Source organism: Trachypithecus francoisi, unplaced genomic scaffold (genome assembly GCF_009764315.1).
Source record: "Trachypithecus francoisi isolate TF-2019V2 unplaced genomic scaffold, Tfra_2.0 Lachesis_group18, whole genome shotgun sequence".
Lineage (NCBI taxonomy): Eukaryota > Metazoa > Chordata > Mammalia > Primates > Cercopithecidae > Trachypithecus > Trachypithecus francoisi.
The window spans coordinates 15,039,427-15,054,669 of NW_022681463.1; the positions used below are offsets into that span (position 1 = coordinate 15,039,427).

Sequence of the window (15,243 nt, forward strand, 5' to 3'; positions counted from 1 at the left end):
AGAGAGCAACTGGGGAAGAATTAGAAGAAAGATAGGAAAGAGGCCGGGCGCGTTGGCTCAAGCCTGTAATCCCAGCACTTTGGGAGGCCGAGACGGGCGGATCACGAGGTCAGGAGATTGAGACCATCCTGGCTAACACGGTGAAACCCCATCTCTACTAAAAAATACAAAAAAAAAAAAAAAAAAAAACTAGCTGGGCGAGGTGGCGGGCACCCGTAGTCCCAGCTACTTGGGAGGCTGAGGCAGGAGAATGGCGTAAACCCTGGAGGCGGAGCTTGCAGTGAGCTGAGATCCGGCCACTGCACTCCAGCCTGGGCGACAGAACGAGACTCTGTCTCAAAAAAAAGAAGAAAGATAGGAAAGAGAAAGGAGTCAAAGGATGTGCCCAAGTGCAAAGAAAAGAGACTTAGATTAGGTAACCTCAGTAGGAAAAAAATTAAAAAATGAAAAGGAGGTAAAGCACAGCATTAAAATATTGAGGGAGGAAAGCAAAGTGATGAGAACTGGTTAGAGAGAGGCCCATCATGATGAACTGGTTATCTTAAAGGTCACAGGTTATAACAAAAGCGGAAGATGGCTGCGTGCATTGGCTCATGCCTATAATCCTGGCACTTTGGGAGGCTGAGGTGGGCAGATCACCTAAGGTCAGGAGTTTGAGACCAACCTGGCCAGTATGGTGAAACCCCATCTCTACTAAAACTACAAAAAAATTTAGCTGGCATTGTGGTGTGTGCCTGTAATCCCAGCTACTTGGGAGGCGAAGGCAGGAGAATCACCTGAACCCAGGAGGCGGGGGTGGCAGTGAGCAGAGATTGAGCCACTGCACTCCAGCCTGGGAAACAAGAATGAAAATTCTGTCTCAAAAAAAAAAAGAGTGGAAGAAAAGGCATGAAAGCAAGCAAAGCAATCCACAGCCTGCCATTTACACAAAGGGAATACTTGCGAGTCCAAGATTCACCATTCAAAATGTGGCACTGCAGTGTAACTGTAGATTTTCGTCTAATCCCTTTATTTCCCCAAATTTCTCTAAATACTATCCTTTTTTACATAGATACTATTATAATAAAAACAGTATTATTATATCCATTGAGGTTGATTGATAATAATGTCTAACCTAGAACTAGAAAAAGGGCTTTTTAAATGTAAAGATGTCTGATAGGATGAAATTAAACTATTTTAGAAAACTATCCTCAAAAGCCAGTAGGTTTTTTATTACATGCCTCTTAGGCAATGAGGAACACCAGTGATTTCAAACCGTGGACAGAAACTTTCAATTTTTCTCAATAAAGAAACCACAGAATCAGTTACATAGAGTCCAATTTATTTAGCAGTTCAGCAAATGTTCCTATGAAGTACTGAAATGCTTTGTGAAACATTAATGATTCTGAAAAAAAATAACGAAGAGATGAGGTGGTCAGATAAAATAAGATTTTTCTATGGTCTGGTCTTAAATCCAGGACCTATATCAATAAGATAGATTTTTGCAAAGCAAACAACAAAACCCACTTAATGATGAGCAAAGCGCAAATAATTTAGACAGAACCAACTATAAACAAGGATGCAACAAGCCAAACTGCTTTTCAGATCACTAAAGACCTGCTAAGTTAGACTGTCCCATTTGCAAAGAACACGCTTATTAGTACAAGTGATCACTTCCAGATCAATAAGATATTTCTACATATCACAACTACATGAACTTTGCCAAATCAAATGCTCTCTAAAGGCAGAAAATAGATCTAAATAATCTTAATGAGAAAACAGGCCTATAGAAATGTTTGTGTGGCACGATGAGATGCTTGGACTGAGGAGTGCAGGAATGCTGAGAAGATGCTGCGATCCCTGACTACAAGCATTGCCTAATTTCTCTCATCTCTGTACACATTTCTGTCAAATATATACAATTACTGATTTGATTATTAAACCTGCAAAAGTTATTTAACAATATTGTTAATCCATGATAATAGCACGCCCTTAAACATTTTCTCAATTAGCAGATACCAAAAATAGTTCTCATGACCGCCAAGAATATTTTTAAAATTAAAAAGTTGCAAGTCGGGCGCAGTGGCTCACACCTGCAATCCCAGCACTTTGGGAGACTGAGGCAGGTGGATCGCCTGCGGTCAGGAGTTCGAGACCAACCTGGCCAACATAGTGAAACCCCATCTCTACTAAAAATACAAAAAATTAGCTGGGCGTGATGGCAGGCACCTGTAATCCCAGCTACTAGGGAGGGTGAGGCAGGAGAATCACTTGAACCCAGGAGGTGGAGGTTGCAGTGCGCCACGAACGCGCCATTGCACTCCAGCCTGGGCAACAAGAGCGAAACTCCATCTTATAAAAAAAGAAAAGAAAAGAAATTTAAAAGCTGGGAAACACTGCCCCAAATACAAGTACATGTAAAACAGCCATTAAAACTCCTCCAGTCGGCCGGGCGCGGTGGCTCAAGCCTGTAATCCCAGCACTTTGGGAGGCCGAGACGGGCGGATCACGAGGTCAGGAGATCGAGACCATCCTGGCTAACACGGTGAAACCCCATCTCTACTAAAAATACAAAAACTAGCGGGGCGAGGTGGCGGGCGCCTGTAGTCCCAGCTACTCGGGAGGCTGAGGCAGGAGAATGGCGTAAACCCGGGAGGCGGAGCTTGCAGTGAGCTGAGATCTGGCCACTGCACTCCAGTCCAGGCGACAGAGTGAGACTCCGCCTCAAAAAAAAAAAAAAAAAAAAAAAACTCCTCCAGTCTACCTTTTATTCCAATTTAGAACATTCAGTTCTAATTTCCCACATCTATTTTATCTTTCCTGTTTAGCAAGATTAAGTTGATACCTAACATCTTAGAAAAAGGCAAAAACTTAAAGAACTATGTCTAATATGGTATCTTCATTTTAATCCAAATGGTCTTAATTTTAACAAACCACATTCAACTATGTACATATAAATTGACATTAAACTTATATCCAATCTTTAGAATTCTTAAGACAATTCCTTCTTTGAATTAGCCTGTGATTTCATCTTACAAAAGAGCTATGTATAGCTAAAGTCAAATTACTCTTTAAAGTCTCCTTTAATAATAGAATTTGGTAATTCAACTGATAAATCCTTCCAGAGCAACAAGTAATCAAAATCTAAAACTATTAAAGTATTATTTGCTCTATGGGAATTACTTATTACCTGTTGACTCAACCATATCTGCTGAAAGACACAGAAACCCTACCAAAGTTAATTTAAGGACTTACCAATTTCCCTTGCAATTCTGACAGCTTCTTCTGCATCCTGTAAAAGCAGGAAATGAGACTCAACATTAATCCCATGAGGCATTGCACAATGTCTTTAGGGCAGTCATATATTGCACTACTGTCTCCTCCGATTCATTTAATGTTCAATTTTACAACCTTCTAACCCTTTTCATTCAGAGAAATGTAAAATTAATACCATAAGTGGAATGTAAATTCTACCTCATCATTATTATATTAAGAAACTCAAAGCAGTTGAAAAGAGCTGGCAGGAAGCACTACCAGAATTGCCAATGATTTGGTGCAGTTGCTGGAATTTAATGGCAGAATTTAGATGTTTACAATCAATACTGAATCATAAATCAGGTCATTAAAGCTTGTCCGCAGCCAGCTTGTTTCTGTCCAATATTATGCGTCATGTTTTCCTAGATTCTGTCAGCAGGGGGAGTTGATTCTCTATTGTTTGGGAGTAGTTGATCGATTTTCCAGAAATATAAAAGTTAATTTCCAGTACCTACAGGAATTACAAATTGCTCCAAAAAATCCCTTTGGCAATCTGCATTACCTTTTCTGTTCTATTGTTTCTTTCGTCTTTTTATCAGGTACATATTTTACCTCCACAATTGTATCTTGTTACATAAATTAAAACTTTAATTTCAATGAACCAACTATTGGAGAAAAAAACTCCAAAAAGCAAAAGAAAGAAAACACCTCCCTAAACAGTAAAGGGTAAGAGTTTATCCATTTAAGGATTAGTTATTGCCAAATATTAACCAATGCCACTTCTGCCTCTAAGAAGCTGAAAAGACAAAAACTTCCCTTGAATCTAAGTAATTTCACTGATCATTAACCCTCACCTAACACATCCAACACAGGACACTGCTGAATCATTTCCCCAAATAACAATAAAGATAACGTTGAAATCTAAGCCTCCTTCTGTGTGTGTGTGTGTGTGTGTGTGTGTGTGTGTAATTCAGTGACACAAACTAAACTATCACAACAACTGACAATATTGTTTTGAAACCACAGCTGGTGTGACTGAATTTTTAGAAAATGACTAAAATGCTGAAGTGAAGCCCAGTGTTTTTTAAGCTTTTAAGCTAAAACATTTAAAATGTAGAGCAACCATGTCAGAATCCTCCAAGAAAGGGGGGAGAAAGGGGATGTTTATAACTGGTTCACTTATGTCTAATAAAAAAAAATCTTCCTTAAAGGTCTTCAGTACCTAATAACATCTCCTGAATGAGGAGGTTGGCAGGGGAAGTTGTCAGAAAAATTTAATTTCCTTTCATTAGCCAGTCTGCTCCACAAATAGGTGCTTGTTAAGTTCAAAGCGGTCCTGAAAGCGACGTCAGTTTTAAGTTGTTTTTTGTTTTTTTTTTTTTTTTACTCTAGGCAGTCACATCTGCTAATGAGATTTTCCAAATAACAATTGTTTTCAAGTCAGAGATAAATCTATACCTCCCACCCTATCCTTCCAAAATCAAGGTTTACTGCTTTATTACACCTCGCTGTTTTCGCTGACCCTACATTCTCCAAATTTTAGCTTAAAGGGATGAAAATCCATGAAAAGGGTCATTTAAGAATGTTAGTGGTTTCCACACATTGAGTTGGAAGGTTCTTTGTTCCAGCCAGTGACAGTTATTGGAGAATACTTCCCCTTAACAGCCTCTCTGTCAGGAAGTGTTAAACCTGCCAAATGTGAACAATTAGTGCCTCTTGAACAAAATACAGGAAGAGTGATGGCTGATGAAGACTGGATTATAATAAACCTAGAAGAAAACTTTTAACATTTCTTTCCAATGTGATGAGAGAAAATAAACTGCTATCTAAAAAGTTCATCACTTGAGAGAACAGGCAAATTTTAAAAGGTAATTCAAAAATTCATCAGTCATATTTTGTCACTTATTTTCATATACATGTTATAGCTGTGTGTCGATATATAAAGCCATATCTATATCTGACACGGCAAACTAAAAATTCCACTGCCACAAATCCAATACTTCTGTAGAATGCCACAAAGCAATCTTATCTTGCAACTTAACAGTATGCTTAAGTTTTCTTACTATGAAAATCAAATTCTACTAAATGAACTTTCAAATAAAATCAAGCTGCCTTAAAAATTAACTTTTCACTTGTCACTCATTCATCCAAAAATTCTTTACTGAGGGTCTATTATGCAGTGGACATTAAAAGCTCTATTACTGGTTCAATAACAAACTACTAAATATTATACATTCAGCTCCAATATGGTCTTTCGGAACAAAGTTTCATTATCAGGCTCTACAAAATTACTTTTGAAAAGATAAAAAAAAAAAAAAGCCCTATATAGCTCCACATTCAATGACACTAAGTGACATCACTGTAAAAGTTGCCTATAACATTGTAAGTTTAAAAAAATTTTAATCAAACTCTGAATCAACTAAAAAAGGCCAACAATCATCACCAAAAACTGGGCCAAAGATGAAACTAAAAGCTCTTCACATAAAAACACTTCCCAAAGGAAAATATCTATGCTCAGCCTTGGTCATAATCACAGAAACACAAATTAAAACAATGAGATCTCACTTTTCATCCAGCAAATTAAAATCTGATAATGGCCAGGATGACAAAGGTAAATACTTCTTATATTACCGGTATCGTAGAAAATGGTATAATCTTTTTTAAAAGAAACTGCCAGTATCTATAAAAAGTTTGAGGACATGTTATCTTTTGTTCTAAAATTTTACTCCTGGTAAGTCATCCTACAGACATACCCACATGCATGGACACAGACCTTCAAAGAAATTCATTATTTTGAATTCGTTGGTGGTGCTTTAATAAGAAAAAAAATCTGAAAAACTATTTAATAAGCCTTCAATAAGGGACTAGTACATCCATAAGATGAAATATTAGCCTTTAGAAAGAATGCAGTTGATCTATATGTTCTTATTCAACCACTTATACATTAATTCAATAACTATCTGCCCAGCAACACTACATGAAATACATTTTCTGCCCTCAAGGAGCTTATTACAAACTAATGAGAGAAACAGAAAATAAACAAATCAACTGATAACTAAAATAAATGTTACACAGACACAAAGAGTATTGAGGCAAGAAAACCAGGGAGAGCTTGTTTCAGACAGGCTGCTCAGACAGGGCCTTCTGGAGTGAAATTTTAAACCTAAGGATAAAGAAATCTAGCCAGGCCAAGCACAGTGGCTCACACCTGTAATCCCAGCACTTTGGGAGGCCAAGATGGGAGGATCACTTGAGGGGACGAGTTTTGAGACTAGCCTGGGTAACATGGCAAGATCCCTATCCCCACAAAAAATACAAAAATTACTGGGTGTGGTTGTGGGACCTGTAGTCCCAGCTACTTGGGAGGCTGAGGCAAGAGGACTGCATGAGCCCCAGGAGGTCAGGGCTGCAGTGAGCCATGATGGCACCACTGTACGCCTGCCTGGGAAATAAAGTGAGACTCTGTCTCTAAAACCACACACACACACACACACACACACACACACACACACACACACAAACAGCTATCTACCATGAAAAGATCAGGCCGAAAAGTTACTAGACAGAGGGAACTGCACATACAAAAGTCCTAGATGAGGAAGCAATTTAATAGGGAAAGACTATCAGTCAGCTAAAGTTGAAACACAGTAAGGAAGCAGCAGCAAAGCACAACATAAGGAGCATGGACAGCATGGCCCTGTTCTGGCCAGGCCTTACGGAATTTGGTACGTGGTCCGAGATGACTTGGTTCCATACAAGGCAATGATGAATGACAATTAAGTTTTAAGAGAGTAACTCTTACACTGTAAAAATAAGCAAAATAAAGTATATACTGGGGGCGGGGGTAGCAAGTTGGAGTACATAGAGTATGACCTTACCTACATTAAGACAGAAATACACATTTGAATGCACAGTTTATGCTTTGGACAGCTACCAAAAGCAAGTTACTAATCAAAAGTAGGATGGACAGCCAGGCATGGTAACTCAGGCCTATAATCTCAGCTACTCAGGAGGCCCAGGCAGGAAGATCGCTTGAGCCCAGGAGTTCTGTATCAACCTGAGCAACATTGCAAGACCTTGTCTATATTTAAAAAAAAAAAAAAATTAAATTTAAAAAGTAGGATTAAAAGTAGTAGGAAAAGGGAAATTAAAATTGTATGCTCTTATGTACATGTTGAACTTTTTTACCGTAAGAATCATAATTACATACTTCATATTTTCATAGTTTAAAAATTAAGTCAGCCATGTCTGAAGTTGTTTTTCAAATTATTAATGATTTTGAGAACATATTTAATGTTATTAAAACAAACTAGGAGTCCCCAAAATCCACTTAAGCTTTTCATGACATCCCATAGCCTCAAAACCAAGGTTGAACTCCCTAGGCTGGCTTTAATACTTGAAGCTGTCTGCCTGGGCATGAGTCTCAGCCCCACCCCTGTTCATCTTGCACCTCACCCTGCCACCAAGGCTCAGGCAGGCTCCCCAGCCTTGCACAGCCTTCTCAGTTCAGCCAGGCTCAGCCAGGAACTCTCTCCCCTTTTACTTCCTTTCACCAAACCAGCTCTTATACAATAGGCCCAATTCTGGGCCCTGAAAACACAGAACAGAACACGAAAGGCATCATCTTAGCCAACAGGTAATTTACAGGCTGGTAGAAAAGACAAACCTTAAATACAGCCACACAGCAGCTAAGGAATGATTATGTGGTGCATGTTATGTATAAGTTGTAAAGGGGGCATGTGACAACAGGGGATCTCTAATCCAAAAATGGATTCCTGAAAACTTTCTCAGGCGTGGTGACTGAAAGGAGACCTAAGAAATAAAAGCGTAGTGAAAACCAGAGTGTCTGGGACCTGAAGAGAGAGGCTGGGGGTAAGCAGGGCCTCACAGTCACATGAAAGAGACTGAACTGCAACCTCAGAGCAAGGAAATGAAGGACTTGCTCTGGTTGCAGGCTGCAGAATTCTGGCATAGCATCTGCTTACTTATCTTGTGCACTGTCCACCCTCTGCAACTCCCTAGCTCGATATAAGCTCCATAAGGACAGAAACCTCTGTCCAGCTGTTTCAAGTTAGGTATTTAAAATTCCGAGCACAGTGCCTGGCACAGTCGTTATTCAATCAACAGTGTTGGAAGAATAAATGAATGAATGAGCAAACAAATGAACACTTTGAGAGGCAAGAGGGATCTAAGAGACAGGCTGGGAGGCACTAGTCTGGGTGAGAGGAAAATAACCATTTCCTCCCAGAGTTCAAGGTGGCATGCTTCCAATTTCAGCTAATGCCACGTTCTTTCTTTTTCTTTGAGGTGGAGTCTCTTGTCACCCAGGCTGGACTGCAGCGGCACGATCTCCACTCACTGCAACCTTTGCCTCCTGAGTTCAAGTAATTATCTTGCCTTAGCCTCCTAAGTAGCTGGGACTACAGGCGCACACCACTACACCCGGCTAATTTTTGTATTTTAAGGAGAGACAGGGTTTCACCATTTTGACCAGACTGATCTCGAACTCCTGACCTCAGGTGATCCGCCCACCTCAGCCTCCCAAAGTGCTGGGATTACAGCCATGAACCACCATGCCCAGCCTGCCACTTTCTTTAGGGTGCCTTTCCAGTCCTCCCACACCTGGCTAGGTATCATCACTGTGTGATCACATATACCACGCCCTGCAATTATGACAGCCCTTGTCACACTTAACCTTCGTGAGGGCAACAACTAGCTGTCTTACTCTACTAAATCCCCAGAGTTTAGCAAATTCACGCAATCAACACATTATTTCTCCCATGAATACACAACTGTCAACATCAGCTTCCATAAAAGTAAGTCTGTTAGGAGAAGACACAATCTCATAAATGCCAACAGAACTATTTATCTCCAGAGCAGCAGTTTTGTAAGTGAGTTAACTGACATCCAAAGGCAGGGGTTCAGGGCAGGGACTCAAGAACCAGACAGACTTCTGTTAGAAATGCTTGTTCCCTGGTGCCGTAAAGAAATAGCACTTGAACATAAATTTAATTTCCTCGGCAAGGTCATTTGTACTTTCTGCAGAAAGGGTACACTTGCCAGCAGTTCTGCCACGTGAGTACACTGAACAATGGAGACAGGGTCATTTATAACCTGAGGCGTCCACCCCAATGCTGTGTCCGGTTTCCACTGGCTGGAACGGGACCTCACATTCTGTATTTGTCCTGACTGGCTAGCAACGTAGAACTCTGCAAAAGAGGCAAAGGCACAGGAGAACAAAGGAAGGAGGAAGTACCTTGTGGAATGCTGAGAAAGGTAAAAACAGCTTCAAATAAGGAAGAGGAACAGGCTATGACTTAATGCTTGCTTGGACCAGTATAAGCACGCCAGGGTAAATATTTAGGTTACATTGTGGGAGCTGAGAACATAAAGTACATTGATTTCTTTATTACAGCTAGCAGATATTTAAGAATGTTAGCACAGGCCTTTGAATCAATTTTGCTTCTAAGAGAAGTTACTATTTATTCCCAATCAGATGCAAAGGAAAGTCTTTGAAGAGGAATCTCTACTTTACTTTTTACATTTCGGTTTTGCTTCAGTTTAAAACAAGGTGCACTCAATGAAATACTGTTGGCATTGGGCAAAACCAAGCCTGATATTCTCGGAATTCTCAGTCCAGCACTTCTTCCACCACATCATGCAACTTCCACACTTTGAATTTTAGGTTTCATAAAACCTGCTCTTCTAAAAAATATAGTTCTACTCCACAATTTTTAAGTAAAGTGTTGCATTAGGGAAAAAAAATCAAATTCTACATGGCAGTAAGTTTTCAAATTGAAAAGCCACAAGTTTAAGTTATAATACAAAACAATAGAAAGCAGCTCATTTCAATATACAGATATCAAACTTTATTTCATAAAAATGTAAAAGGTTAAACTTTATTTTACTAAACATACTTCGTGCTTTTTTTCTTTTTTTTTTTTGAGACAAAGAGAGAGTCTTGCTGTGTCGCCCAGGCTGGAGTGCAATGGAGCGCTCTCCGCTCATTGCAACCTCCACCTCCTGGGTTCAAACGATTCTCCCGCCTCAGCCTCCCAAGTAGCTGGGATTACAGGTGCACACCACCATGCACGACTAATTTTTTTTTGTATTTTTCATAGAGACAGGATTTCACCATGTTGGCAGGCTGGTTTTGAACTCCTGACCTCAAGTGATCCTCCCACCTCAGCCTCCCAAAGTGCTAGGATTACAGGCGTGAGCCACTGCACCCAGCCTTTGTTCTTTATTTATATAAAATAATTATATTTTAAACAAAACAACATTATCTCTTCACAAATGCACCTTGGTAATATTTGAAGAAAAAGTGGAGTTGATTATGCTTAACACTCTTTAGAATATTCTTAAGACAGCCCTCACATCTATAAATTACATGACACACAATACATGAAACTATGAAAGAGCTTAGAACAATAGATTCTGTTAACGTAGTGTTCAATAATATCCTATAATTTATTAAAAGAAAATTTCTGACACATTACATAATAATCGTCCCCAAAATGGAAGAAAAGTCAAATATGCCAGGTGTGGTGGCTCATGCCTGTAATCCCAACACTTTGGGAGGCTGAGGCGGGCGGATCACGAAGTCAGGAGTTGGAGACCAGCCTGGCCAACATGGTGAAACCCCGTCTTTACTAAAAATACAAAAATTAGCCAGGCGTGGTGGCATGCGCCTGTAATCCCAGCTACTCTGGGGGCTGAGGCAGGGGAACTGATTGAACCTGGGAGGCGGAAGTTGCAGTGAGCTGAGATGGCACCACTGCACTCCAGCTTGGGTGACAAAGCAAGACCCTGTCTCGGGGGAAAAAAAAGTCAAATATAAAACTTTCAGCAGAAGTGATAAAACAAATTTGATGCTATTCATTTTCCCTTAAATATTTTCATTTGAGTGTTTAGAATAGTTTTATTTTCATATCACAAGTAATACAATTGAGAAAACAAAGAAAAGTACACACAAAAATTAAAAATATGTCAGCAAAAATGCTCAGATGATCGTATTCCTGATGGTTTCCAATCAGGAGGTAAGAAAAAAAGAAGAGTCCAATGATATCATTTTATTCTATTCTTCTAAGTGATAAACATCCCCATGGTCCATTCTTTCTGTAATCCCAGCTTGTCCTGAGGGAAGGCACACTCAGGTTCTGAAGCTACTTAACTCTTTTGAGCACCGATGGGGAAAGAGTTACAGGAAAGGACTAAGAATATAATGCCAAAAGAACGGCTTAAGAAATGGAAAAGAGGCCGGGCGCGGTGGCTCAAGCCTGTAATCCCAGCACTTTGGGAGGCCGAGACAGGCGGATCACGAGGTCAGGAGATCGAGACCATCCTGGCTAACACGGTGAAACCCCGTCTCTACTAAAAAATACAAAAAACTAGCCGGGCGAGGTGGCGGGCGCCTGTAGTCCCAGCTACTTGGGAGCCTGAGGCAGGAGAATGGCGTAAACCCGGGGAGCGGAGCTTGCAGTGAGCTGAGGTCCGGCCACTGCACTCCAGCCTGGGTGACAGAGCAAGACTCCGTCTCAAAAAAAAAACAAAAAACAGAAATGGAAAAGAGAAAGAAACCAAGCGAATCAGTACCCATTTCTTTTATTCCTCTTATTCCTCTATTACAAAACAACTCACATTAAGTGGGCTCTATTATCCAACCCAAGAATAAAAACAGTAAAAAGTCCTATTTTACTGTGACTATCATAGGAATGTGGATGATGTTACAAAAACCAACTAAATAGTAGGAAAAACTAACCAGAAAAAAACGTGAAAAGAGCTAACAAAAATCTGGTGCCTTTTCTGCAAGCATTTATTTGTTAATACCTAGAACACGACCTGCAGGGCAACCAAGCCTAGTAGTTAAGAGCTCAGGCGTTGGCCTGGCACCACGGCTCACGCCTGTAATCCCAGCACTTTGGGAGGCAGAGGTGGGCGGATCACCTGAGGTCAGGAATTCAAGACCGGCCTCGTCTATATGGTGAAACCCTGTCTCTACTAAGAAAACAAAAAAATTAGCCAGGCGTGGTGGCACATGCCTGTAACCCCAGCTACTCGGGAGGCGGAGGCTGCAGTGAGCCAAGACAGTGACAGTGCACTCCAGTATGGGCGACAGAGCAAGACTTCGTCTCAAAAAAAAAAGAGCACAGGCGCTATGCCAGAAGGCTTGGGCTCCAATACTGCTTCTGTGACTATGACTGAGTTACTAGAGTGCCTCTCTGGTATTTGGTTTCCTCATCTGTAAAATGGACATAATAACAGTATCTATCTCATAGGGTTATTAAGAAGATGAAATTAGTCAAGGCTGAAACACATTAGAACAATACCTGGCCCACAGCAGGTACTCAATTAAGGTTAGTAATTGTGAGAAAATGGGCAGCCTGCCACCCCAAACTACCATGTCGGTACCTTCCCTGCCTGGCCTTAGTTGTTATATCCTGTGTCATTACTCATCTTCTGCACCTAGATAACAAAGAACTAATCCTGGCACTCCAATACTGGAAAAAACATGTATTTCCTCTCTTATAATGCACTGGACCAGAGGATCTACCAACTCGGTATTGCTGGTGAACAGGGCAAAACACAGGGAAGCGCAGAAAACACTACAACAAAGACAGGCAAATTCGAATCATTCTTCCCAGATGCTAAACACCCATACATTTTTATAGTGATATTAGTGTCAACACCGACCGCCATTCATGATTCAGACATCTTTCTTACTTGCTACAGCCTACTTACTGATCCTTAATTTTCTACTCTGTGGATGAGAATCCTGCTACCCACTCATATGAAAACTACTTAGGAGTTTACTTTCCTCAGCTGGTTCTAGAAGGGAATCAGTGACTGTTTATTTAAAAAAAAAAAAAAATCATTTGTTTCAAGACACTATAGGTAAGAGCTATAGCTGTACCCTAAAAGCTGTCCTCAAACTATTCTGCATTCATATATAAAGCAAAGCAGAAAGTTTTTAACAATCCTGGGCTCAGGAATGGCTTTCTGGCTTCCACATAATCCAGTTAACTCAAAGTGAGGCAGAAAATTCTTTCTGTTTTAATATACTTTCAAATCTTTCGGCCAGGCACAGTGGCTCATGCCTGCAATTCCAGCACTTTGGGAGGCCGTGGGGGGCGGATCACTTGAGGCCAGGAGTTCCAGACCAGCCTGGGCAACGTGGCAAAACCCTGTCTCTACTAAAAACACAAAAATTAGATGGATGTGGTGTCCCACATCTGTAAACCCAGCTACTTGAGAGGTTGAGGCACAAGAATCACCTGAAACCAGAAGGTGGTGGTTTTCAGTGAGCCAAGATCGCACCACTGCACTCCAGCCTGGGTGACTGAGTGACACTCTCCATCTCAAAGAAAAAAAAGCTTTCTAAAATGTAGTACACTTTTCTATCATTGTGAAAACAGCATAGTAAAAACAATTGAGTCTTTTTTTCCAAAATATAAAGCCTTTGAGACTTCATCAGGACAATGAATTATTCTTGGTTTAGCAGGGACAAATACACTAACGTTTAATGTTATACTTTCTAACCGCTAAGACACAGCTTGTCTCCAATTTTTGGTTTTTGTTTTTAGGGTCTTTTTTAAATGATTTCCTTCACACTAGCTTTTTTAGTTACTTGCCTCCTTCTGCTAAAGCAAGAGTACAGTTTTTAAAATCTGGCTAATTAGGTGATAAAAAAAATTACTATTTTAAATCTACACTGCCTAATTTACAAAACTCATTCAAATACATGACCATACGCTGTTCTGTGGTGTAAATGGGTATTACTATTTCCTCTCTCTTTTTTTTTATTTTTTTTTTCAGCTGGAGTCTCGGTCTGTCGCCCAGCCTGGAGAGAAGTGGCGCGATCTTGGCTCACTGCAAGCTCTGCCTCCTGGGTTCAAGCCATTCTCCCTCCTGCCTCAGCCTCCTGAGTAGCTGGGACTACAAGCGCCTGCCACCACGCCTGGCTAATTTTTTTTGTATTTTTAGTAGAGATGGGGTTTCACTGTGTTAGCCAGGATGGTCTCGATCTCCTGACCCCATAATCCACCCACCTCGGCCTCCCAAAGTGCTGGGATTACAGGCGTGAGCCATCGCGTCTGGCCCACTATTTCCTCTTAATGAACAATTAGAACTACAAGATATTAAATGAATTTCTTCCGAAACTGGTGTGCTGATCGGTATTACAACCAAATGCAGTAAAATAATCATCAATGATCCTTCCCTCCACTTCACACCTGATGTTGAACAGATCACATAATCCCATGGATTCCATTTCCACCGTCTTCCTCAACACCATCTACTTTGTTGCATACAATACTTTATTTTAGGGGTCTGCCGTTTCTATCCTGGATTAGAAGAGGATCCTAATTTGTCTACCAACTTCAAGTTTTGCTCTGCTCCAATCTATTTTCCACACAACAAACCAAAATGAGTTTTCCAATGCCACAATTCTGTCATGTTAACTCTTCTGCATGCAATTATTCAGAGGCTCCCAAAACCACAAGAAATAAGTTGCACCACATTAAAGCCCACACATATCTGGATCCTAACTTTCTCTCTAGCTCCCTTTCTAACCGCTGCCCCTCATACTACAAATCTGCAGTTTTCCAGAGTTCTCACTGTCTCTCACCTCCAGGCTTTTGCAATAAGATGTTTTCACTGACATTAGAGCTGTGTTCATCATCAATCTCACTTTTCAGCTAACTCACTACTACTCAGATTTCAGGCTTTACTTAGCTATCATTTCCATTGGGAAATCTGCAATGATACCCTAAAACTAGGTAACATGCCCATCTCATATGGGCCCCTGCACCTGGAGCTTAGCATGATCAAAATATAGTCAATTGTCTCAATACTTGCAGTCCTCCCGAAGAAGTCTTTAAGTTCTTTGAAATCACGATCTGTGGCATGTTATTCATTGCCTTAAAAAAAAAAAAAAAAGAGCTGGGATCCCAATTCCTGTCTTCAGTATCTTTATGTGCATGCCTTTCACTCTGCTCTCAAGTTCCTGAG

At 40.5% G+C, this 15,243-nt stretch overlaps 1 protein-coding gene across 3 annotated transcripts in view; it reads right to left on the minus strand.

Annotated features, from left to right (window-relative positions):
• PCCA (propionyl-CoA carboxylase subunit alpha) overlaps positions 1-15,243 on the minus strand; it is a 457,788-nt gene that overhangs the window by 300,439 nt on the left and 142,106 nt on the right. For all 3 annotated transcript variants that reach the window (XM_033177344.1, XM_033177343.1, XM_033177345.1), the window contains exon 8: positions 3,235-3,271. In XM_033177344.1, coding sequence (XP_033033235.1) covers positions 3,235-3,271 — 37 coding nt within the window. The remainder of the gene's footprint in view (positions 1-3,234; positions 3,272-15,243) is intronic.